Source organism: Marmota flaviventris, chromosome 11 (assembly GCF_047511675.1).
Source record: "Marmota flaviventris isolate mMarFla1 chromosome 11, mMarFla1.hap1, whole genome shotgun sequence".
NCBI lineage: Eukaryota > Metazoa > Chordata > Mammalia > Rodentia > Sciuridae > Marmota > Marmota flaviventris.
In genome coordinates, this window is record NC_092508.1 from 107,489,460 (window position 1) to 107,515,766 (window position 26,307).

Consider the following 26,307-nt stretch of genomic DNA (forward strand, 5'->3'; position numbering starts at 1 on the left):
TGATGGATGACCAGGGGTTCTCTGGGATTCAATGAGAGGGAATAAAATTCAGGGAGAAGGGAACAAAGTCAGGGAGGCACAATAAAACATATTGCATTCTGGAAATTCATATAACATTTGCTGCCTCTTCGGATTAGACATTTATCCAGTATGGAAGATATGGACTGATGTAAAAGAGTAGGCAGTGGGATGGGATAGATGATGGGCCTGTAGCACAGCACTAAACTCTAAAGTACAATTCTCTGGATTGTTTCTAGGGCCTAGGCTTTTTAGATTCACATTTTTTTTTTTATTTATCAAATAAGCATGTGAAATGGTACTATATTTCTCACATCACTTTCAGTTCTGCACTATCACAGAATTGCAAAATGTTTCTCAGTGCATGCTAGCCTTGTGAAAATATACTGAACAGGTCTCAGAACTGTGCCTGCAATCTACTTCTTTCTCCATAGCCATTAGCATGGTTTCTTCCAGATAGAGCAACATGATATACATGTGTTGTACTAAATTTCATATACATGAGTAGGAAACAAGAATAATATGAAAAAGATAGACCCCAAGTTATAAATGTTGAAAGTGACCATGATGTATAAACAATATAGAAACAGATGCAGACTACGGGGCCTTAAGGACTCATTATAGTGTCACACAGAAAGACTAGAGAAAGGCAAGCATTTGGAGAGAGACTGAGGGTGAGATGAGGTATAGCCAGGGAAAGGGCATCATGACTACTACATAGAGACCACAGCAAATCCAAGTCACCAAGGTCCATCTGTGGTGGCAAAGCCTCTTAGATTTTCTATTACAGTGAAAATGTTCTGTCCCTATTAATTAACTTATCCTTCCAATAACACAAAATTAGGTTAGGGTTAGAGAACATATGGCCAAGAGAGGTCCTCAGAAGGCCATTTCTTCTGAAGTCCCATAATGAAGATTTAGCCAAAAGATGGTTGCCAAATTGACAAGGGGCCATTTTCTTCAAGGACAATTTTTCTTTCAGCCACTCAGGTACATAAGTCTCCCACTCCTGCCTTCTCCATAGAATTTCCTGGATGTAAACCTACCTCCACAGATTAAGAAATGGCTCATCGTTTGCTGAATATCAGATACACTGCATAGAGTAGCAATAAAGCAGCCACACCCCAAACACTAAATCAGCTCATATTCTCAGTTAGTGGTGGTCACTCTATGTATTGCTCAGCATTGTCCAATTGCTCATTTGTGAAATAACATTTTAATTCTTGCTATTTTTAGACTGGGAAGTCAACTTGCTACTGAGAACTGTGTTTAATCAGAAGAAAGATATGCCTTTGAATCATGAGTATAAAATATTCTTAAAAAAACTCTTTATACTTATGCCATTGCGGCCCATATATATTTCTAAGCACAAATATTTTAGAAATAAACATGGTATTTAAAAGAATAGAATACTTTTATAAATATAAATTAAATAAAAAATCCTTAGTTTGGTTTGGTGCCATCTTTAGCATAACTCCTGGGAATTTGCCTCCAAAAACTAAGGAGTTTGAATAAAGTGATTAATATTTAATATAAACAGTATCTATAAATAGAAATAACATGATATGATTTAGCATTCCCTCCTTCCCTCCCTTCCATTTCTTACTTTCTTTCCTTCATCAGCCAAAATGCAGCAAAGTAAATTCTTTGGCATGACTATACCACTTTACATGCTTCAGTAATATCTATGTATTAAATAATTTTATGGAAACTAAATAACACATTAAATATTTATATTGATAAAATTAAATACTTAAAAATACTACTATCTATGGTAATAATTATGACTATGCTTACAATTTATTATGCACTATCTCCAAGTATTTATGCTCTACCAAACACTATGCTAATATATATTTTATATAAATATTTTGCATATTAGAATACTATATGTGAATATAAAATACCATAGTATTAGCTTCAATTAATTAATGCGGAAGCAGAAGCTTAGAAAAATTAAATAGTGAGCTGGTAAATCTTACAGCTCCAATTTGAATTGAGGTTTAGCTGGGCTCGAAAATAAAAGATTTCATCATCCTGCTTCTATAAATGATGCAAGTTTCCTTTCCAATGAGGCAAATATTTAAATTGGCTCTTTGTACAAGTTTTTACTTTTTTCTTCTATCAAAAATATCATTGTCACTTTCAACATTTAAAACTTGGGGTCTAGGCCAAAGCAGGAGCCTAATGATAAGACAAATCAGTTTAGTTTCTCAAAGAAAATAGAAATAATCTGTAACTCTGGTCTGCTTTCCCATTGTGGCAGGGCTCTACAACAGGTGGATATGGACCTGAGTATAATTGCCTTCACATCCGAACAAATGACAGATACCCAAGTTAGCTACATGCATAGGGCTTCTATTTTTTATTGAAGCATAAGAAATATACAATCTTTAGATCCCTTTATTTTAAAAACAATTAAAATACTTACATTATTAATAGAAGAGCATACTGGTTTCGGTCCATAAAGTCTTTGGGAAAGGACAACTGTAAAGGTAGTTCTTTTAAATAAAGAAAAAAATATTAAAGATGGAGAGTCATTTACATGTAAACCTATAAGATGCAGAGAAAGTTGTTCTTGAATAACAGAGCATGCACACAACTTTACCATAGTCGTCGATATGAAGGATTTTTATTTCTGACTTTACTAACTTCTTCTTCTGGATAGCTTCCTTCAGCATAGAATTGCTTTCCAATATGAAATATTCTATAAACCAAAAAGGGCAGTACAAATAGCTCACTACTATGCGTTAATTAAGGATCAGTACAATACCACACAAAAAATTTACCCAATTGTAACCATTCATCAGTCACTGTGCTAGGTACCAGTTAAACTCTCGTAATTGGTCTCCTAAATTACTATAACATTTTTTTCTAACTGAACTTCCTGAACTTCCTTTCTAACTGACATTTTCTTCATTTGCACCAATACACTGAAATTAGCACTACATTTTCAAAATGAAAATCTAATTGTAATACTACTTTGCTTAAGAATCTTGAAAGAAATACAGAATTACCAAGCAACAAAGGAGGTGAAATTCAAAATCTCTAAATATAATACAAAAACTCAGGATGAGAACAAAATGAATCCATAAAAATAACACAGAAATGACACAGATGATATATTTCCCAGATAAGGACATTAAAACAGATGGAAACTATAGTCTAGCTGTTCAATAAGGTAGAAAAAGCACGAACATGTAATATATTCCTAAAAATAAAAACTGAAGAATATGAAATACATGAAATTTACAGTTTAAAATAAAAAAAATATGGTGGGTAGAATTAACATTAGATTCTGTAGTAAAGATCAATAAGCTTGACAATAAAAAATATTGAAAATTAAGCAACAGAAAAATCAGACTGACAATACATAAAGGGTATGTCAGTAATATAATAATAATAATAATAATAGAATAATAATATTAAAAGAATGCTACCAGCTGTTGTATTTTTGTATAAAACATTCATTAAATTAAGTGATTTCTATTTTTATATTACTAATTACTATTAATGGATTATTATAGTTTGTCAAATGTGTTTTCTAAATCATTTGCATTGTATTAAAACTATAGGTTTCTTTGGGGAGATATTTCATATTAAAATATGTAAATGTACATGAGTATATATCCATTTGGATCTTTAAGATTCCCCAGATATTTATACAGCTTTTATTTTAGAGAACTTATACATTTTCATTAGATTTATTCCTAGAAATTATAAATTTCTGATGTTAATTTAAATAGTACTTTAAACTATATTTTAATTTTACATTGCATTTTATAAAATGATTGCATTTTGTATTTGAGCCATACTATGACCACAATAAATGCATTTATTTCTAAGAGTTTATTTTGCTATTCCATAGTTTTCGCTTGTTTGATTGCTAATAAGTATGTCTTCTGCAAATGATGACAGTTTCACTACTTATGTTTCTTTTTCTTACTATTGTCCTGGCTACATCTACTACATTCTGTACAGAAAAGGTTGAAGCAGACATTCTTGACTTCCCCAAACCTGGGGGGAAAGCACCGTCTTTTATCATGAAGAATGATATCAGCCCAGTTCTTCTGGATGCTAATGCAGGAGGATCATGAGTTTGAACCTAGTCTGGGCAATATAGGGAGACCCAGTCTCAAAAATAAAATCAACTAAATTTAATAATAATGATAAAAGAATGCTACCACCCTGTTGTATTTTTGTATAAAACATCCATTAAATTAAGTGATTTCTATTTTTATATTGCTGAGTAATTATTAATTACTATTAATATATTATTATATTTTGTCAAATGTGTTTTCTAAATCATTTGCATTGTCAGTAGATTATGGGGAATATACCAATTAAATGTTGAAGGCTACAGCAATATGTATTCCTGTGTAAACTTCATATAATCATAATGTCTTATCTTGTCTAAAAATTTCTAGGTTTGAACTGATGTTTATTTAGTTAAAGAGTAATACATTTAAATTCATGAAAATTTTATTTATCCATATAATGGCAACCTTATATTTTCTGAAAAAGTTTGAGCAAGCTTGGTGGTAATTTATTAAATGTTTCATAGAATGCACCAGTGAACTCATCTGGAACTGGAGCTTTATTTCTGAAAAGAATGGTAATTGTGAATTTAGAAAATTTGGCAGGTAATAGGTTGTTTATGTATCATATTATTTCTCAGTAAATGTTTACCAATCCATGTCTTTTAAGGAATCCATCCATTTTATCTAAGATATCAGATTTACTCGTATAAATTACTTATTGTATCCCTTTATTATAATTCTAAGTGTCTGTAGGATGTGAATTAGCATCACCTAATCTATTGATGAAAATGATAATGACACTGTACATTTTCTCTATTTCCTTATGTCTCTCTTTAGAATTTTATCTGTTTTGTTGATCCTGTCACATAAGTACCTTTTTCTGTATTTTTCTCTATTGCTAGTCTGTTTTAAATTTACTTATTTATTTCTTTTTTCCTCTTTTAAATTATTTCTTACATACATGAAAATAGTGGAGTGCATTACATTCATGATTATCTATTCACAGCACAGTTTTTGTAACTCTGTATATTAAGTATGTTCACGCCAAATTATGCCATTATACATGAGCTCTCTTTTTTTCAATACAATTCTTAATACACCTTTATACCACCATTTATCATATCTCTATTTGTATATAAGGTATGTTGACATCAAAAAAATTACTTATTTATTTCTACCCATGTTTATTTCTTCTTTCACCTTTAAATTTTTTTTAATTTATTTACTTATTTATTTTTGTGTGGGTGGTGCTGAGCATGGAACTCAGGGCCTCACACATTGCTAGGCAAGTGCTCTACCATCAAGATACATGGTTCACCCCTTACTTCAGCATTGTTTTAATTAATTTTATTTAATGATTTACAGTTTCTTGATTTATTGATTGATTGATTGATACTAGGAATTAAACCTATGAGAGCTTCATACCCAGACCTTTGTATGTTTTTGTTTTTAAGACAGAGAGTCTCACTAAGTTCTTCAGTGATGGTCTTGCTAAGTTGCTCAGGCTGGCCTAGAATTGGTGATCCTCTCTTCAGCCTGCTCAAGAGCTGGGACTAGAGGTATGTTTCATGAGGTGAAAGCTAAGATTATTGATTTTAAACCTTTCCCTTTTATAGAAAATAAAAATAGAGAGCCCTACAAAGTCACAACTGTAGTTATCCCTAAATTTGGATTTATTGTATTTTCATTTTTATTTGGTTCAAAATATTTTCTAATGATTTTTGAACATATTTGATCCATGAGTGACTCAGAAGTGCAATTTTGATAGTAATACATTCTTTTTTTACTTTTCTTCTTTAAGCTTGATTTTGTCTTCACCTTTGAAGGATTTTTTTCTAAGTTTGTTTTTCTAGGTTGAGTATTTTGCTTGGTTTAATTTGGCTTTCTAACAGTGTTTTTAGTATTTGGCTCTGTGGCCTTTAAGCTGCTTTTCTTTCTGCTGAAATATATACAATCTTTCTTTGTTACTCTGTATGGAATGTACAGATATTATATGCCCTTTTGTTTTTCATGATTTGAGATATGCTTTCTTCATCACTGAAATTTCACAATTTCTGCAACAGTTTGTTTTGTATTTTGATGTGGTTTTATTGAGATGCATCATGGGTATTTTTTATGTACAATTTTTATTTTAATCAGATTTTGAAAATTATTGACGATTATTTCATCATTTTTACAAGCCCCCACCCACTTTATGAGTCCAATTAAAAATATGAAAGATGAAGATATTAGCCTGCCATTAACTGAAATTTTGGTTAACTTCTTTCATTCTTTTGCTCTTGCCTGGAAAGCTTCTACAGATTTCTCAAGCTTACCTATCTTCCATTCTGTACTGTCCATTCTGCTTTTAGTACATTCTAATAAAGCTTTTATTTAAACTATTTCAAATTTATAAAGTTCCTTTACAAAATGCATTCTATTCTTCACTTTTAATACACTTTAATAATTTATTTGTTGTATTTGCCGGTGGTTTTTGTCATCTCTGTCATTTCTGAATCTGTTTTTATTCTCTAATATTTCTATTAGTTCTGAGTCATATTTTTTAAATTCTTTCACATAGCCCAGAAATTCTTATTAGATACTGACCATTGGGATATTTACATTTTGAATTTTGGATTACATTGTAATTTTTATTTTAAACTGTTGGGCTTTATCTGGCACATATTTAAGTTACTTTTAGGAGAGCTTGATCATTTCAAGATTTTAAGATACCTTTCATTGTGAGTTTGCGTGACTCTCTATGACTAGTTTAATTCTACTAAAATGCATGGCTCTTCTGGGATCTTCCTTAAATGCCCTGGTGTTCCATCTGATGAGGAACAAGGCCAGCACTGTATGAGCTCTGGCTTTGCTTAGGTCATGGAGTATCTTGCAGCACATCCTCAAATGAGTATTTTGGAAAGAGTCTCCAGGGACAGAGCTCTCTGCTGATACCTGGGGTTCTCTCCATGCACCTTTTTCTTTTCCAGGTCTTCCCACCTTTCTAATATTTCTTAAGCTCCAACCTTTCTGAAAACTAGTTTCTTTCTCTTCAATTCAGGGGTATCCATGGCTCTGCTTAGATTTTTCCTTCTTGCTCTCTAGTTCACAAAATATTCCCAACCATAAAACCAGTGGATTCACAACACTAATTTATTTCCTTCCTTCCTTCAGGGATTGGACTACCTTGCAGACTACTGTTCAACAACATAGGATAATAGTTGTTTCATATGTTTTATCCAGTTTTCTTTGCTCTTTTTTTTTTTTTTTTTTTTTTTTTTTTTTTTTTTTAGGTGAGGGTGGCCTTGTCAACTTTCCATTATCTGATAACCAGAATGTGAACATTGTAACCATGTTAAAGATTTGTAATTGAGTCATTATGGTTAAATGAGAATTCCTAAGAATGAAACATAAGATGATCTGGCTTCAGCCTACCCATGTAGCCTCATAATCCTTCATTATTTTCTGAACTGTTTTGTTTTAGCTATGCTAACTAACTTTATATTTCAATGTGCATATTTCATGACTTCTCATTTCTGTACATGAAGGCTCTTTTCTCTTGAAATCACTGTCTACTAACTTCTCTTTTCCCTGAACTGCATCCATTTATACTGATGAAACTTTCACAATATGATAATCATTTCATTTTGTGTCACTCTCATTGGACTGTGACTTCTATATGGGATCTCAGGCACAACCAATTACCTCTGTGTAAATTGGTATAAATTGTGAAGATTAATTGTTCCTACAAGTGTCTTACATCCCTAAAATGTGAAAAAAAAAATCCCTCAGATTACTTAAACACAGCAAATTTTCAAGGAAGCTATCACATACATTTAATTTTAAATGTTTAAAAATGTGAATATTTTTATTATTAGCAAGGGAAGTCATTGGTTTGCAAAATTTCTATTATTATACTTATTTTAACTGATTTTTTATTTATATATGACAGCAGAATACATTACAATTTTTGTTACACATATAGAGCATAATTTTTCAGATCTCTGGTTGTATACAGCGTATATTCACACCAATTCCTGTCTTCCTAAATGTATTTCTATAATTTTTCAAGGATTTACCATTTAAAATCTAAGCATTAATTATAAAAATACACTTAATTATTATAGTTAAAATAACCCTTTCAAATGTATAAGAACTCAATACCACTTGATATTTATTAACTACAAAGGTGACAATGTATCTATTAAACATTTGCTTTTGTACTTCTCACAACAAGTTATTCTAATTAAATGAAGTTTTTAATAAGTGTGTTCTGGCTTATTTATTAAAAATAGTAATTAAATAATTGAATAGGTACATCTAGAAGCACCAATGTAAGATTAGCACATTAGAAATTTCATATTGTTTTTAATAAAATGCCAGTGGGGAGAAACCCAATTATATATAAAATAAACTAATTATATGATGATAACCGTAATTAGCAAGTTTTTACTTTTAAATTGAATACTGTTAGTTTACTCATAAAATAGATATCCATCATAGCTACAGGAAAATAAATTCTAGGTAAGACAAATAAATATAAAGAAGATTAAAACCATTTTCAGAACATGAAGAGCAAAAGCATTCTTTTCATGATAAGTTCAGAAAGTATATTTAATACACATTCTTTGTTACACATTGTAACAGGAGGTAGTGGCCTATTATCATTCTAGGTGCAAAGTAAAGGAAGCAAAGGGAAGACAATGAGGACAGAAAACTGGGAAGAAGGCGAAAACACGAAAGGTAAGAAAGAGGCAGTATAAAGAGAAATAAGGAAAAGGAGATGGAATTGAAAAGGAGAAAGAAAATAGAAAGTCAAAAGAAAGAGGAAAAAAACATGCATGAAGTTAGAGAAGGAGAAAGCTGAAATTTCAAAGGAAAACAGGGAACAGCAGTGCTATGCTCTGAACATGGTTTGTCAGCCAGAGTCCTACAGGAGATGGATCCCCAGAGCCCTGTGTCCATGGTGTCAAGAGGGTGGAAACTTAATCTGACTTTGCTGTTGGTGTTGGAACCCTCATGAATGAATGTGTGTGGCTTCATAAGCAGAGGGAGAGAAACACACTGACACAGATATAGACAGGTGCTGTCTCTAGTCATGAGATGCTCTGTGTCCCTTGGGACTCCACAGCAGGAACACTTATCACCAGAGGCTAAATCAATGGGGTCTATGTGATCTGGGTCAGTGAATCACCAAAATTGTAAGCCAATATAAACCTCTCTTCTTTATAAAGTTAGCCTGCCTTGATTATTTTATTATGTAATGAAAAATAAACAAATATAGAAAGCAGTCCAAAAAAAGATCTTTTGAAATATTAACTAAGTAAAATTCTACATATTTATGCCACTTATGAAGTCACTAAGCATTTTATTGAAGGATTTATTTTTTTTAGTATAAAAGTAATATGTTCATTGTAGAACCTTTAGAAAACACTGAAGAACTGCAACATAATCATTTGGAAGCTGTCCGGCAAATAAATGTACAAACTTTTAATATTTGCATGTATTTTCTCAAAATTTTATGTACATTTTCAACTAGTTTTTTGATTCCTTAATGACCTATACATATAACTTAAATATTTTTTTTAAAAATAATTTTTTACAAATATATTTTATTTTAATTCTTATAGGAAACTGATGGTATTCAACAATTAGAATAATCTATTAAGATTATTGATAAAGAGATTTATTGCAGACTTATGGACATTGGGGGGTAGAAGGAACCTAAGAGATAGTGCAGTGCTGGGCATGTAGCTCAGTGGTACAGCACTTGTGTAGCATGGGCAGGTCCTGGGTTCAATCCCCACTACAGACAAAAAAAAAAAAAAAAGAATGGTATGGTAACCCAAGGCTTATGAGAGTTATTAGGCCTGATGGTCAGGAGGAGAGAGTAGTTTATTAGGATCTCCATGCAGATGGTTGTGCATGGATTCCATATTGAACGGTCAATAACTTTAGCCAAAGCTTACAGCCAATCTGTGAAGACTCTACAGGAACAGGCCTGATGGATAGATAACTCCAAGTCACTTACTCCCTGTCACTAGTTGCCTACCTGATTGCTATCCACTGAATTCGACTGTCAACCACAGGGCAACAGAACCAAAGTTATTTACACAAACTACTTCTGAGCCAGAGGACATGGAAGAGAAGAATGAGGAGTTAAACTTGATTCTGGAATGGTAAATGGGAGCCATCCAGGGGACTCATATTACATTAAATTTCCCATAAACTCCCATTTTTTGTAATTTATAATATTTTTATTATCAATAGCCTTGTTAAAATAATTTGATTTAGAATAATTTTTTTTCAAAAAAACCACTAAAAGTAAAGAAAAAGGACATACAATATCAAAGATTTATGACTAAGTTAATATTTTTCCCAAAATGGTGGCTCCAGGGCTCAGTGGTAGATCACATGTGAGGCACTGGGTTTGATCCTCAGCACCACATAAAATAAATAAAGGTATTGTGTTTATCTACAACTAAAAAAAAATGTATGAAAAAATGGTGGCTTCAATTTATATTTCTGCTAGTAAGTTACGAGAAGTTATATCTTCATCTTTAAAGTAAAAATTATATGCTATGAGTTTGTTACAAAAACTTACAAGGCAATGTTTATTTTTCATTTCTTTTAAAACTATTGTTGTTTTTCATGTTTACTAAATATTTTAATTTTTCTTTTACAAGTTTCTCCTTGTGGCTTTTTTTCTGTGGCTCAAAAATGAGTTAATACTGATTCATTGGTGTATTTACTTTCACCAACCAAAAGACAGACTTCTCATTAAATGTAAATTTTATTTCCATAAGTAATTGTTCTTTGAAAAGTGAACACCTGACCACTGTTTGTAGCCATTTAAAAAAAAAATTTTGATCATGAGATAATTAGATTTGCCATTTAACTAGGAAGATCAGAAAGACTTCCCTTAAACAGAAATGTTTCATCATTTACAAGAGACATATTCTGTAACTTGCAGAATAAATGTTTCATAATTTGCCACAATGTTATTATAAAAACATTGTCTTGTTATAGTAAAAAAAATAAATTAAAATTAGATTGGGAATTTCCTTTTAATCATCCTTTGTTAAAGGCAGAATATGCAATAAAATACAATAGTTGTCATTTATAAAGTATGGCCTGAATGTTATGAATTTATTTCATCCTTACTGGAAACTCATTTGCTTATTTCCCTCTGAAGAAATTGACCCTATGAGGCATTAACTAACTTGTATAAGATCTCACAAAAAGTATATGATGGGATCATTTCTTATCATGATTTCTCTAAGAATTTATGTAATTCATCCTTCCTTGTATTTCATCAACCATGCTGTGTTTATTTTAATAACTTTTGCTGTCACTGTTAGTATTGAATAGATTAAGTTTGCTTCTATAACCTTTTTAAGATATATACTGAGGACCGGGGTAAAGGAATAAACAAATAATAAAATATATGCTAACCCATCTTTAGGCCAGACAAAACAACAGCAATAACAATAATAAAAACTACAATACCAATTTGAATCTGTCTTTGTCCAGGGCAGGCAGTTAGCCTCCATATGTTAGTATTGAAGTATGAAGATAGTATAAATAAGTATAGTATTGGTAGTCTTGCAACGTATAAATGGTGCCTGTTTTCTCAAAATATTATTTATCATTCAACTTTCTACTTTTATATCTGTGACTCTTCTAGCTGACGCTATCTAAGACTCCTACTTCAGTATAAATGTGATACAGGACAAAAACATGATAGAAAAAGGTACCGTTGTACTCTACTAATTACAAACCCTATTTTTTATTTTTATTTTTTTTGGGTCTGGAGACTGAACTCAGGGACACTCTACCACTGAGCAACATCCCCAGCCCTATATTGTATTTTATTTAGAGATAGGGTCATACTGAGTTGCTAAGTATTTTGCTTTTGCCTGAGGCTGGCTTTGAACTCATGATCCTCCTGTCTCAGCCTCCCAAGCTGCTGGGATTACAGGTGTGCACTTCCACATTGAGCAAAAACCCTATCCTGAAGTCAAACTGCTTTACTTGATTCCTGGCCCTGCCATTTAGAAGTATGACTTTGGCCAAGTTATTTAACCTCTCTGTGTCTCAGCTTTCTTTTCCAAAAAAAAAAAAAAAAAAAAAGATAATAAAACTCCCTATCTCAGGGAAGTTCTAAAGATGAAAAGAGTCAATAGAATGAGCCTCATTTAGATTACAGTAGTTTATGTTTAATCACTGGAGCATAAGAGCATTGATCAAATAAATCTAAAAAGAAAAAAGGAAGCAAAGATGAAAGAAAGGAATGACACAGGAAGGCAGGAAGCAATCTGGATACTTATTTCTAAACTTAGCTCAAGCATATGTTTATTTAAGCACTCTACTGCCAAGTACATAAACACAGTATTGCCTTAGTCTTGGTCACTTTACTTGATAATGTATTTATCTACTTAAAAATAAAGTTGAATAAACTTAAAATGAATAAAAGTGAGTATATTAAACTAGAAGATGTAGATATCTTAAAGACAGTATAACATTTATAAAATAATATATTTTTCATAATTATTCCAAATGTCCATATAAGGCATTGTTCCGGAGGAACAACCTACATGAGGCCCATAAAGAATGAAGGGTTCAGAAGGTTGAAATGCACCTGCCTCATTCATTATTCATCATGGGATTGAGGTAGATAGTAGGTACCCCATTTTAGGCAGCTAAGGTCCAATCCCAGCTGTAAGATAACTCAAGCCGCTTGATTTTTTTGTCATTCTTACTTACATAGTGTCAAACTGATGGTGTCCACACAGATTTCCCCATGTTGGGTCTGAAGAAGGTTCTTCAGACATCTTGAAAAACATAATGGCCTATGTCAATGCCAGGCACAAATAGTCTAAAGCAACATCTTGTGTACTCACTTGCTGGGCTGTCCGTGTTATGTAGACTCACCACTGGGACTCTTGGACCTGATGTTAAAAATACAAGTATAAATATTTTTAAAGACATCTAAGTAATATTTATTCAAACTGTTACATGGGGGAGTCTTTTTTCCAAATGTAAGCATTTCAAGATTAAAATGTAATGAAACTGAACCATATAAAGAGATATAATTCCGTTTGGTGGGTATTTTGTTCAGATAATTAAGAACTTTGGAATAGCACTATTTTCATTGATTTTGCTAAGACCCTCATGTTCCCAAATACCCTTTATTTATATACTTCTTTGATGTTAGCCAGCCCTATGTGCTGTACTCTTCTATCTTTAGTCTTTATACAATAATCACTGATGTTGAGGAAGTTGATTCATGACATTTATTGCCCATCAGCTGATCCGAAATTATATTCTATTTGTAATCAGTCACGAAAGAAAGAATTTATTTAAACTTGAAACTTTTACCTACAAGATAATGAAAAAGGGGGCTGATCATATGTTTATTTAAAAATACATTAACCAAAATCTCAAATATTTAAAATATATAAGTTAAGTTTTTACCATAAGATGTTATCTTGAACCTCCGTTCTTAATTAGGAACTCTATCTAAAAATCCAATTTTTTCCCCTCTGGTATCATTAAAGAGGTATTTTTCTCTTTTGATTACTTCATTTTAGATACCAAGAGAACAATAACTAAAAAAGAGTCAATGTTAGTGTATTCCTTACTCTATCTTAAAAAAGAACAGCTTAATGTTTAGACGGAAGGAGGAGCACTCAATTCATCACATTATAAGAGGGCACATGGATTCCAATTTGTGTTCAGAAAACAGAGCATCAGATTAAAGAGTAAGTGATTCTTAAGAACATTCTAGAAATACTATATAATCTTGGAAGACTATGGCATACTGTCAAAAAACAGAAGTAATAGGGGTGATGGGGTTGCTCAGAACTAAAGAAAACAGGAACAGAGAAATTTCATTTTCCATGTATCCAAAATGTTTTAACAACAAACACATTGTTGTAACAACACTGCTACTTTTCTTAAATAGCTGAGTTCATCAATGTATATTCACCTTTTTAAAAATATCCATGTTCATATAGCCTTTATCAATTATATATATACATGAGGTCTCACTCCTAATTGCTAATTCTAAATGAAATATATAAATAAAATTTGTATCTCTAATGTATAACAGTTAAATTTATTTATGGTAGTAATAGATAACTCATCAAATGCAATCAGAAATCCTATGTTACCTTACCTTCACAGAATAATAAAAAATGTTGATTCAAGGGACTAAAACTGGCATCAAAATATGTACATTGTTCCTTCATAAAATTACATGAAATGCATTGGCGATTTAACAATCCTTCAGTAGAAGCACTGGAGAAAGAAAATGAAAGTTAGAAGTTACTTGAACGTGTATATCACATTTAAATAAAGTGTAACTTAAACAGAAAAGCTACATCAGTGCTTGCACAGAAGTTCCTTATAAATTATGACTCACCATACACATACAAAATGAATTTCCTTTATTAATGTTCAGACACACACATTTTTCTTCTCTGTAATAAAATTAAAATTATGCATGCCCGTATATATGTAATATGTATTTATATATGGCTATAAAGAAACTGATTTCCATAGGACTCAATGTAACTAATTGTTATTTGCATTTTCTTTACACATATTTCTGTACTTTTCAGACTTAAAGGAAATTGGCCACAGATAGAAAGAGATAAAGTAGTCACTGATAAATGTCAGTTCAAAAAATAAATATTTCCACAATTCACACAAAGTCAAGCTTTTGATTTTCTAAGCTTAATAGTCTAAGCATTAGAATTTGGCATCAATGTCATATTTTTCCTCCCAAAGTACCTGCAGTAAAAAGTACTTATTGGAATTGTTACATGGGGGAGTCTTTCTTCCAAATGGAAGCATTTCAAGATTAAAATATAATGAAACTAAACCATATAATGAGGTGTAATTTCGTTTTGTGGGTATTTTGTTCAGAGAATTAAGAACTTTGCAGTAAAATGTTAGGTAAAGAAAAGTAACTTTTGTATTATAATACATATAATGCTAATGATAACACATGCTTTAATAAATACAGGAGGTAAAGAGAAAAGTTATCATCATCTTTATTTTACAATAATGGTGTTTAACATTATGGGGCAGATATATTCACCCAAGGTTAAATTACTTATATTGAATGTCTTATTTTATAAATGATATTATCCTACTTAATGGATGAAAATATAACTAAGAATACCTTTTAAAAACTGTACAAAATTTTCTCAGTTGCATTTTGGAATGAAACATGATTTGGGAATTTATATACAAATAATAGTCACATTGGTTTCAACATGCAGTGTGCTACAGTCATGAGATGGAGCTAGCGGTGTTAAAGTGGGTACCAGAAGCACCAGAAGCAATTGAATGTTAATTAGAGTTCACAAGTGAAAATTTCACACATTTGAAACATTGCAAGCTAATTACAATTCATACTTTAACTTTACTAAAGGCAATATAATATGTATTTACTAGGCATGTAAAACAATTTAGCTAGTTTACCAGTATGATGACTTATAAGATAATCATATCCATTTATATTGTTGATTGTGATAAAATGTATAGAACATAAAATTTACCATTTTAGCCATTTTAGGTATATAATCCAGTTTCATTAGTTATATCAGAATATTGTATAAGCAGCAACACAGAGAGCCTTAGAAATTGTTCCACTTTCACACAGCAATCCAGTGACTAAGACTTAAAACTTTTCTTTCTATGCTTCCATGAAGCTTTCAGATCCAAGCTCCCTAGAGATTTATGCTGATATTTTCTCATTATTTAGATTATGAGATTGCCAGAATAAGAAATGCAAATTTTGAAACTAAACAAATGTAATACCAACTATGTTAATATAGTTCTGAGTATGCAGGGAACTCTGGGGCCATACATTAAGTCAATCATTGACCATTTTTATAGCTTAAGCAAGACACTGATTGAGTTTTCTGGATCAAACACTAATATTATCTTACAGTCAAGCCAACTGGCATTTGATGAGCTATTTAAGGGAAAATTTATTGGTACTACATTTTCTTTATAGCACAGTTTGTTACACTAGTACAGGTCATAGATATATTGACTGCTCTGCCTCCTCAGGAGAAAGATGAGGCAAGCTCACAAATCTTAGGATTCATTGTGATTCAAATCACATTTTACAATGGTAAAAGGAAGGGAGATTGAGGCAGTTCCATTTGCTCACCTTAACCAATCTTAACTTCTGTCATGGTTATTTTTCTTTAAGAGTTTTATAAAATAGAAGTAATAGAGCAATGATCAAATAAATATTTTCACCCTCTGAATGATTGTGCATTAATTATAATATGTGTTTCAAGAAGATAAACTTAAGGTCACCAGAAAGAAAAAGTGAGCAGCACTTTTGATTAACACCTCTAAACCAAAATTTGAATTGATATCTCTTAACAAACAGCTTTTCTTCAGTAGAAGATAATGAAAGTCGTCAGAATTTGGGAACATGAGTTCCAGAAGGTTCCAGAGAATAAACAAAGAAAATGAGCTTCTGGGAGGTATGATAAGAAGGAGGGATTGATTTGTAGGAAAGAGAATTGTACATGAATGAGAGTGCAGGGGCGAATTAGGGGGAGTTAGGGTTTTGCTCTCAAAGGAACATCTCGGCTACTTGGTAAGAATCAGAGGTGATAGTTCTTCAAACATGATGCATTTCCACTTAAAATAGGACATGGCAGTTTTGACACTTAAAAAGTGGACCTATGAGATGAAAATTAGAAAGTGTATATGAAGTCTAGAATTAATAGGTCATTGGCTGCCCCAAAATAAAAGTCCTTTCTTGTGAAGTCTGAAGAATGCTTTGTGAGTGAGGAGACATTGTAATGATAAGTAAGTGTGTCCTCCAGCTCTTTCTATGAATACAGCTCTACATTTTGGGAAAATTGGGCAGCTGTAAATACTCCTCCTCCGTGCATTGTTTTGTTTTAGTTATGTGATGAACATTCCTTAAATAAGGATGCCTCTCCCACAGCAATCTCATTGGATTTTATGAACTATGGGACAAAAAAAGGAAGCTTCTGCTTGATACTCTTGATAAGTGCTCACAGAACTATTATGCTTTTTATTTAGGAATAAATTATATATGTGCCACATTAATGCAGCAAAAATTCAAAATGAGACTCAGCAGAAGAAGTGAATACTGGGGAAGATACATAAAGTTCAAATAATGTGGAGAATTGAGAGAAGCAAATTATAGGGAGAGAGGGAGAGAGAGAGAGATCCTGAAACTAAAAGCAGATAAAGTCTCCTTTTTTTAGGTATAGTCCTTCAGACTCATAGAGGACCCAGAACCAAGAGATGAGACAAGAATATGAGGTTTTATCACACGATGGCTCTTTCCTAGCCATGCTGAAAATGACATTTCAAAATTTTGCACCTCTTCATCATTTTGGGTTAATGGCTATTAAGAAGCCCACCTGTCAGGAAATCCTTTCACAGTGCCTACCTGTACAGCTGCCTCCCTCTGGGAGAAGACTCCGTGCTCAAGAAGTAACTGTCCAGGAGAGAAAACAGCACAAACATCAGTAATGATGTATCTTTGTCACACTCAGCTTTCACTTGAATTTTCTAAACTGTGGAAAAACAAGCAAGTGCTGTTTTGTTGTTCAACCACAGGACTTTGATCCATCTGAAAATCGTACATTTTGTTCTTTATATAATCGTCACCTTTTTTCATAATCTCAGTCTGTATGTGTCATGTGTATGCTTCTGTGTAAGGTGTCTTTAAGTGAAGTATAGAAGTCTTTAAAAAGAGATTATTCTTTACATGGTTGGCTATTTTCACTAGGATGGTAAGCAAAACAAATCTAGTAGAAAAGATCTCATTTGAAAAATCTGACTTCCTGCCTGATGTGAAAACCAAAAAGCACTCACATTTTTTGACTCGTTTCATCATACGCCAAAATCTTTATCACTTCCCAGTTTCCTGATGTCAAATGCCGCACAGTAATTTGCTCACTTTTACTCTGCAAAGAAATAGAAGATATTGATTTTCTTTTTATTTAACCATCACCTCTTTAGTAAACATGAAAATACCAACTGCTGGTGCCACATTTAATTTTTTAGTTCTCTGCTAACATTCAGTTTTCTGTCTTAAATCTCCAGGAGACACACACACTCCTAGAAACACAAAAGGACGCTGGACTGCATCTTTATTCCTGAGCTATAGAAAAATCACTCAGAAAACTTCAGGTGAGCACGCACCTATGCATGAACTTGACAGCAGACTGGTAGGACATAAGACTTTGATCACTCTTTCCTAAATGATGAGAAGCTGTGCAGTTTAGACAACTTTACATAAAACATTTCAGCACAAACTTTATTACAAATAAATAATTATAAAAACTGTAGAATTTTTAATTGAATTAATATTATTTCAATAATATTATTTATTGAATATTATAAATCTGGCCAAGAGCAAGAAGTTTTCACATTTGTTTAAGCCTATCTGACTATCTTTCAGGAACATTCTGAAATTTTCCTCACAAAAAGTTTGTACATTTATATTTCAATTTCATATTTATTGCTAAATATATATTTTTATAAAAAGTACTTTTCCTTTCATTACAGATTCGAATTGTTTTTTATATATAATAAATCTATTATTTTTATTTTAAATATCTGTTCTCTTACTGAATACTTTTCCAAGTTTATGACCATTTATTAATTTTTCTATGATTTTATGTTAAATAATTCCTCCAATGCAATGTTTAAAGTAGCAATAGCATGTATCTTTTTTAGTCCCTGACTGCAATGGAAATGTTGGTGATATCTCTTTTCTAAATAATTATCATATTTTAGGCAGAGATGTGTAAATTTTAGGTTTTATAAAAAGAATTTAGTATTAAGTTTTGTAAAAATTTTCACAACTTTTATTAAAAAGAAAATCTATGCTGTAGCACAGTATAACTTATGTGGGATTACCTGTCAAAGCCTGGAATTATTCTCTGTAAAATAAGTCATATAAGCCTGGCACTCCTTTGTGGCATGATTCTTTGGTAAGATTTTATTTCATCTGTGTCATGAGTCAGTTAAAGCTCTCTATATCCTGGGGACAATTTTGGCTAAATGTATTCCTCAGGAAATTGTTCATTTCAAATAAAATCTCAAATAAATTGGCATAGAGTTCTAGAAATATTCTCTAATGGTTTATTAAAATATCTTTTGGTCCCACTAGTCATTTCTTATCTTGTCTAATTTTACTTTCTTGCTGGGAGTGTGGTGCACACCTGTAATCCCAGCAGTTTGGAAGGCCTGAGGCAGGGAGATTTCAAGTTCAAAGCCAGCCTCATCAATTTAGTGTGGTCCTAAGCAACTCAGCTAGACCATGTCTCTAAACAAAATGTGCAAAAGGGCTAGAGATGTTTTGTAGTGGTTGAGTGCTCCTAGGTTCAATCCCTGGTACCACCACCACCACCATTATCATCGTAATAATAATTTTACTTTATTTTTTTAATCTCTCTTGTTGATTTGGATCAAGTTTTGTTTTGCCTTATTTCATTTTCCTCATTCTTTCTTCTTTTCCTCTTTCTTTGCAAAGAAGCAGCATTATTTTTTAATTTATTAGTTCTATTCTTTCTGTTTATAACCACTTGGTTTTCTGCTTCAAATATAATTCCTTACATCTTTCTGTCTTATATTGATTTTTACCAATTGCTTTCTAGGTGTTTGAGTTGAGAATCCAATACATTTGATTCTATTCTTTCATTTACATTTTTATAATTACTTAAAGCTCTGTATTTTATTCTGACCACTGATTGTGAGAATACATGCTATCATTCTTCTTCATATTATTATTCATATTTTATAAATTTGCAATTTTGGTTTTAATTCTGCAGAGAATGGTAAAATTGACAAAATTTACATTTTATATATTCTACTCAGAAAACTTGTTAAAAATGTAATATGGAGCAGCATGTGGTGGTATACACCTGTAATCTCAGTGACTCAAGAAACTGAAGTAGAATGATCACAAAGTTGGAGACCAGTCTCAGCCAATTAATGATACCTTGTCTCAAAAAAAAAAAAAAAGCTGGAGAATGTTGCTCAGTGGTATAGTGCCCCAGGTATAAACTCCAGTAACACACACACACACACACACACACACCCACACACACACACAGTCTTTCTTATCTCTAGGATATTACACTGTGATTACATTATTTTTATACTTATCTTTTAGGTTTATGTGGATACAATATTTTTATTTTATTTTTTTATGTGGTGCTGAGGATCTAACAAAGTGTCTCATGCATTCTAGGTGAGCACTCTACCACTTGAGCCACAATCCCAGCCCCCCACCCCCTTTTTAATATTCATTTTTTAGTTTTAGGTGGATACAACAACATTCTTGCTTACAGAAGTCAGTGAGTTTTTCTTCTTTGTCCTGTATGTGTTCAATTTTGTTAATGTCTCATATAAAATTGAAGGGAATATATTATCTTTTATTGATGTGTGTTCAAATATTTATAATTATATTAATATATCCTAATTATCTACCTATGCTATATCTATCTATAGTCTCAAGTCTTGGGTCCACTTGACTCATTTCTACTCAGAGCAAACATTAGTTTTTGTGTGACTCTAAGATTTCTAAATAATGATTTTGTTGAATACCATAGAATACTATAATGTTGAATACCATATGCTGTCTATGGCTCAGATATAGATTTTTTAACTACTATATATTTTTATAATTTATTTTCTTTTGTTCATCTTTAATGATTTGAGAATAGATGTTCTCTTATTTGGTATCAAGATTTTAGCCTTACTGAATAATTTTATTTTAGATGTCTATTTTGCATAAAGGATTGAATTGGATTCTTTACAGAAGACAAACTGAAAATCAGTTTTTCTTTTAGTGTGTAAATTAGGTCAACACATTTTTTTTTAGTGTAATTGATACACTGTTAAAGACCTCTTTCAATTTTTATGTATTTATCATGAATACTATGTCTAAAGAGTTAGTGCTTCAAAACCTGGTGCTAGGTTTGCATTTTAGCTATACAATTTAAGTTTACATTAATAACTTTAATAATGTTTTTATCAACCTTACACAGATATCTTCTTTGGTTTCTAGAATATTTTTGTTGTTGCTTACAGTTGTTATATCATGATTTTAAATATTATCTCTTCTACTGTTTTCTTATTAATCTCATTTAAGAACTCCAGTATGGAATCAGTTAGATTTTAAGTTGTAGCTAGTCTGATACTTTGTTTTTCTTTATTTTCATTCTGTTGGTGGTTTTCATTTATCTCCTTCGCATATTTTTAGACTTCTCTTTATTTTTCCTTGAATACCTTTCAATGAATTTATTTGTCGTTCTTGTTTTTTTTTTTTTTTTCCAGTTTCCTCCTGATTTCTATTTTATGATGCTAGTAGTAAGTTTTAAACTTTTCATTTGCGGTACACTGTCTAAGGCACTACTGTCATTTGCAAGTATTTGTGAGCTAAAGGTATAAATGTAATATGAAACATAATTTGTGAGATTTTAGACAGATACAACCTAAGGTTGATGTGAAATTCTAAATTCAGACATTTTGTGGTCAAGCTTCCATAGGACAGTAACTGTGTGGATAGATATCCTCACTTATTTTCAGGTTCTTTCATGAATGTGTCAAGATCAGAATACTAATATCTGTATGTTTTAGTGCATCTTTAATGTCAATATAAAGGATGAAACAATTCTTACAACATTAATAAAGAAAGCTTGCTCAATATTTCTAAATGTCAGGACAAAATTTCATTCACAGATTTCTAGGTTGATTAGTTTCTTTTTCAGAGAATTTAATATGTGTGCAAGTGTGTGTGTGTGTGTGTGTGTGTGTGAGAGAGAGAGAGAGAGAGAGAGAGAGAGAGAGAGAGAGGCTGCATTTAAATGATCCTGAGCAAAAACTTCAATGCTTTGAAAAATGTATGAACACAGCAAACACAGGAATAAAATTTTACACTATTGATTTCAAAAGTCCATTACTTCAAAATATTTTGCTTCTAAGTGTAAGAAGAAAACATCTCTTGTTGAGAGTCATACTAAGAACCTCACAAGCTTTGATTTTATTTCAAACATCTGTAATTGCCTTGCTTTTTATATTTTTACCAATGTAAATATGAGCTGGAAAATAAGTTGAATCCCCATTCCACATATTATAGCCTAGACTTAATTTCCAATAATATATATATATATATATATATATATATGTATATGTATATATATATATATATATATATATATATATATATATATATATATATATGGATACTGAGATTCATAACAGTGAACACATTAATTTTGATCCAGATGCAAAGTAAACAACTCCAATAACAATCAGAATATAGTAGATTACTCTACAGTTCATAAAAAAATACATAGCAAGGGTCTTGACTGCTTTGCATTAGGGGTATCTGTACTCCAGTTAGCTTTTCAAATACTTTCACCAGAAATACAGTCTCAGGAGAGAAAATTTAATACAGCAGAAAATAACAATTTTTACTCCACAACAGAATTTCTTTCTTTCATTGCATCCATAATCTCTGCTATATTAATTGGTAGAATAGAAACGCTTGAATATGAATGTAAAAACATAATAGACCTCTGAATGAAGCAATATGGAAACATACTTCAAATTGAACTCACATGTCCACTCTAATTTTAGGGGAAAGAAAAGCATTAAAATTGGAGATTTTGTTCATTCTTAAAAGAAGCCTAAAAATCCAGAATATAGTGGTTTTATTTGGAATTAGGCCTCAGATACCTCTCCTGACTTGGTTGGAAATTTTATCTTAGTCCAAGAAGTTAAATATCAATTTTATATTTATATTTGTGAAATAAAGACATGTTGATGTCAGTAAAAATTTAATGGTACCTTTGCTTTTTGCCTGTTCATTCAATTATCTGAATTCTGTTTCACTTTTATATCTTCTAAAAAAGGAAAATGTTGTAGTGCTTAAAAATAGAATGCTTTAATTTACTGTCTATTCATCACATTAAATGAGCTAATTGTTTTCAGACAATGTCCTAATCAGATGCACCAGTGAAATTTAATGAAAAAATTTTATTGGGTTGATTAGGTGATAGAATTGTGAATTGGGGGCATGTTATTTTTCTACAGTATTTGTAATGAATAATGGCACATAGACATATTCCAAGTGAAATCATCAGCTCTCATGGGTAAAACCTCATGTTGTTAAATAGACAAAGTAAATGGATTCACCAACATGTGATTTTTCATTTAACATAATTTTAAAAGATGATATTGTAGCTGCTTGTGTCCACAAATCTGAACCACTTAATATAATGGGAACTGTGCTTACCCCATATTTGATAAAAAAAAAAAAAAGAAAAGGTCCCATTCCTTTGATAAAAGCTTTTCATTGAAGCCTGAATTGAATTGCAGGAGGTGTGATATTATAGTTCCTGAAATGGGAGTCCATAACTTAGAGGTCTACTTAATAAATATTATTTGGGAAGGAAGGGGAGAATATCTGAAGTGATTTAAAAAAAGAAAATGAAAAAAAATTAACCTCAGTGATAACTTCAGGAGGTACATTAAAGAAAATACATAAGTGGATATTAATATGCACATAGTCAATAATGGTGGAGAAGAACAATTTCACATATAGTAGCATAGACTTGATTGTTCAGAAGAAGTTATTTTAGCACTATAGAAATTTAGAAAAGTCATATTTTTTAAATATTGCTTTTAATTGAATATGTGAAAATAAGAAAATACTCACAATGCATGCCTTTACATATTCATAATAAAAGAAATTGGGAAATACATGTATAAGGGAAGAGAAATATTTTACATTTAATTAAAGAATTCCAGTTCTGCTAATTTATCAATATTAAAGAAATAATTCATAACTTCAATAAGCTTTATGTACAGTGCCATCTATAGTTAAAATAAATTGCCATTCAATTAAACACTTAACAATTATGATTATCTATCTGCATCCAATCAACTAAATGCTAATAATCTAAAGGTTTTTTTGTTTGTTTGTTTGTTTTTTAAGTAGCATTATGGGAAAAGTTTGCATTGAAAATCTAAGTTTAAAATTTCAGGATATAATGTATAATTTATATAAAATTATAACCATGTTTAAAGGGAGAAGACTAGAGGAAAATACATCAATCCAATCTTTTTATTTTTTTGCAGTTATTTTAACAAGGAGTAGCTTCTGTAAATAAAGGAAAAAAACACTATTGCATTTGTGATGATAACTCTCACTATAATAAAAATAGGTTGAAAGCAATAACTCAGTTTGTTGCCCTTCAATGGTTTTTATCTAGTCACTGATTATAAAAGACAGCAAAATGTTTGCAAAAATGAACTAATTTCATTTAAATACACATGTTGTGAGTGAAGTGGGATGCTCTCAGCCGAGCACAAGGATGTGCAAGGGTGGTCTTTCTGACTGAGGGGGCAAAGCCTTCTGGTCCCATCACTTCTCACTTTCTGGCGTGCCCATGTTGAGGGTACAACAGAACAGCAAGAACAGGAAGACAAGTACAAGGTCATCAACATTGGTATGTGTTACTATTTAGACAGCAAATTCTGTGCTGTTTTGCAAGATCAAGTTTCCACTACATATCAATACCTAAACAAATATATTACACATGCATAGGTTTTACCTAAATGCCTTTTAACAACTAGAATGTCATTTTCATGGGAATAACTGTAAATGGAAAAGAAGTGTTTATGCATAAGAGTGCTTATTCCTGAATTATTTCTAATATCAAAAATAGAAATCACTTTAATAATGAAGAAAATTGGATCATTTAAATACAGAAAAATAATACATCTACTTGAGGGAATATTGAAGAGAAATTAAAATATTAAATGTTAAATATTAGGAACACAATTAAATGATGTGAGAAAAGTTATTGTTTAAATATTGCAAACCTAAATTATGATTTGCTTGCAGTCTTTAAAGGAAAACTACATGTTTTAGTATAAAAAGAAATTGGAAATATATGCAGAAATTTATTAAAGATATCAGAATGTGAGATGATGAGATTGTGGGCAATTTTACATATTGTATTTAGTTTATTCAGCTTTGAATTTTTCAAATTTTTATGGTGTATATAAAGTAACAAGGCAGGCTAACAAAATTCACAAAACATTTTTTATATTAGATATTATTAAATTGAAGCAAGCGGTTTTTTTGTGTTTGTGTTGGGGTGGGGGTGGTATACTGGGGATTGAACTCAGGGGCACTTGAACACTGAGGCACAACCCCAGCCTTATTTTGTATTTTATTTAGAGACAGGGTCTCACTGAGTTGCTTAATGCCTTCCTGTTGCTGAGGCTGGCTTTAGTCCTCCTGCCTAAGTCTCCAGAGTTGCTGGGATTGTAGGCATGTGCTACTGCAAGTAGATTTAACTTATTTCCTAAAATAATATGATGCATGTATGTGTGTAAACTCAGGTAAAATTGTATTTACATGAGCACAAAATCTCACTCATTAAGAAAACAGATTAATTTTAGTCAATTGTCAGAATATCCATAAGTAATCATGTAGTCATGGTAATTTCTCAGTGTGGCAACCCATAAATAGGCTTGAAGAGCAACCAGAATGGAGCAAGATGTTTTTCCTTCACTGGGGGCTTTGCTAGAATCTCCATAATAGAAAAGACAGAAAACAAACACATCTGCTCCATGAAGCTCTTCTGAAAATTTTAGAAATAACCCATTAGATTGCATGTCAGGCTGCTTCGATTGGGCACAGAAGGTTTTTCTTTCTTTTTCCACAACTTAACAAGCAATTCTTGCTTAGTTGTGTAAACTAACTCTCCAGTCTCCCCAGGCTGTCCTCACCATTTGTCCAGTAATATACATGAATCCATTTTTCCTGCTGATATGTTGAACAGATTTTCTACTTTTTGGAATTGTACATATAAAGACATAGTGTGCATTCATCCTATCCTCTGTTATGTCTTTTCAGTATCCATGATTTGTACATGATCTTTGCTACTTAGATATTTACACAGCTTGTTAAATATAAACTACTGGAAATTAAAAGTCAACAAAATGCCACAATTATTTATTTGACTTGAAAAGCATGAATTTTGGTTTTGTCCAAGATATTTAACTAGTGTTTGTTATAACAAAAGTTTACTCTTAGCAAAAGTTAAGTAAATTAATTGCTAGTGATATTTCTGGTTCACATTTTTTAAAAATGAAAATATTAATTTAAAATGCTACCTGCCTGATATAGTTTAATGGTTTGCCTTGATTGACAAAACGTTACTCA

The 26,307-nt window shown here is 31.5% G+C and overlaps 1 protein-coding gene across 1 annotated transcript in view; it reads right to left on the bottom strand.

The window, feature by feature from the left end:
• Window positions 1–26,307, bottom strand: part of Dpp10 (dipeptidyl peptidase like 10) — a 623,123-nt gene that overhangs the window by 36,832 nt on the left and 559,984 nt on the right. The window contains exons 14-19 of the mRNA XM_027954025.2: window positions 17,928–18,019; window positions 17,500–17,547; window positions 14,218–14,339; window positions 12,941–12,988; window positions 2,627–2,725; window positions 2,450–2,519 (exon numbers count right to left, since the gene is read on the bottom strand). Coding sequence (XP_027809826.2) covers window positions 2,450–2,519; window positions 2,627–2,725; window positions 12,941–12,988; window positions 14,218–14,339; window positions 17,500–17,547; window positions 17,928–18,019 — 479 coding nt within the window. The remainder of the gene's footprint in view (window positions 1–2,449; window positions 2,520–2,626; window positions 2,726–12,940; window positions 12,989–14,217; window positions 14,340–17,499; window positions 17,548–17,927; window positions 18,020–26,307) is intronic.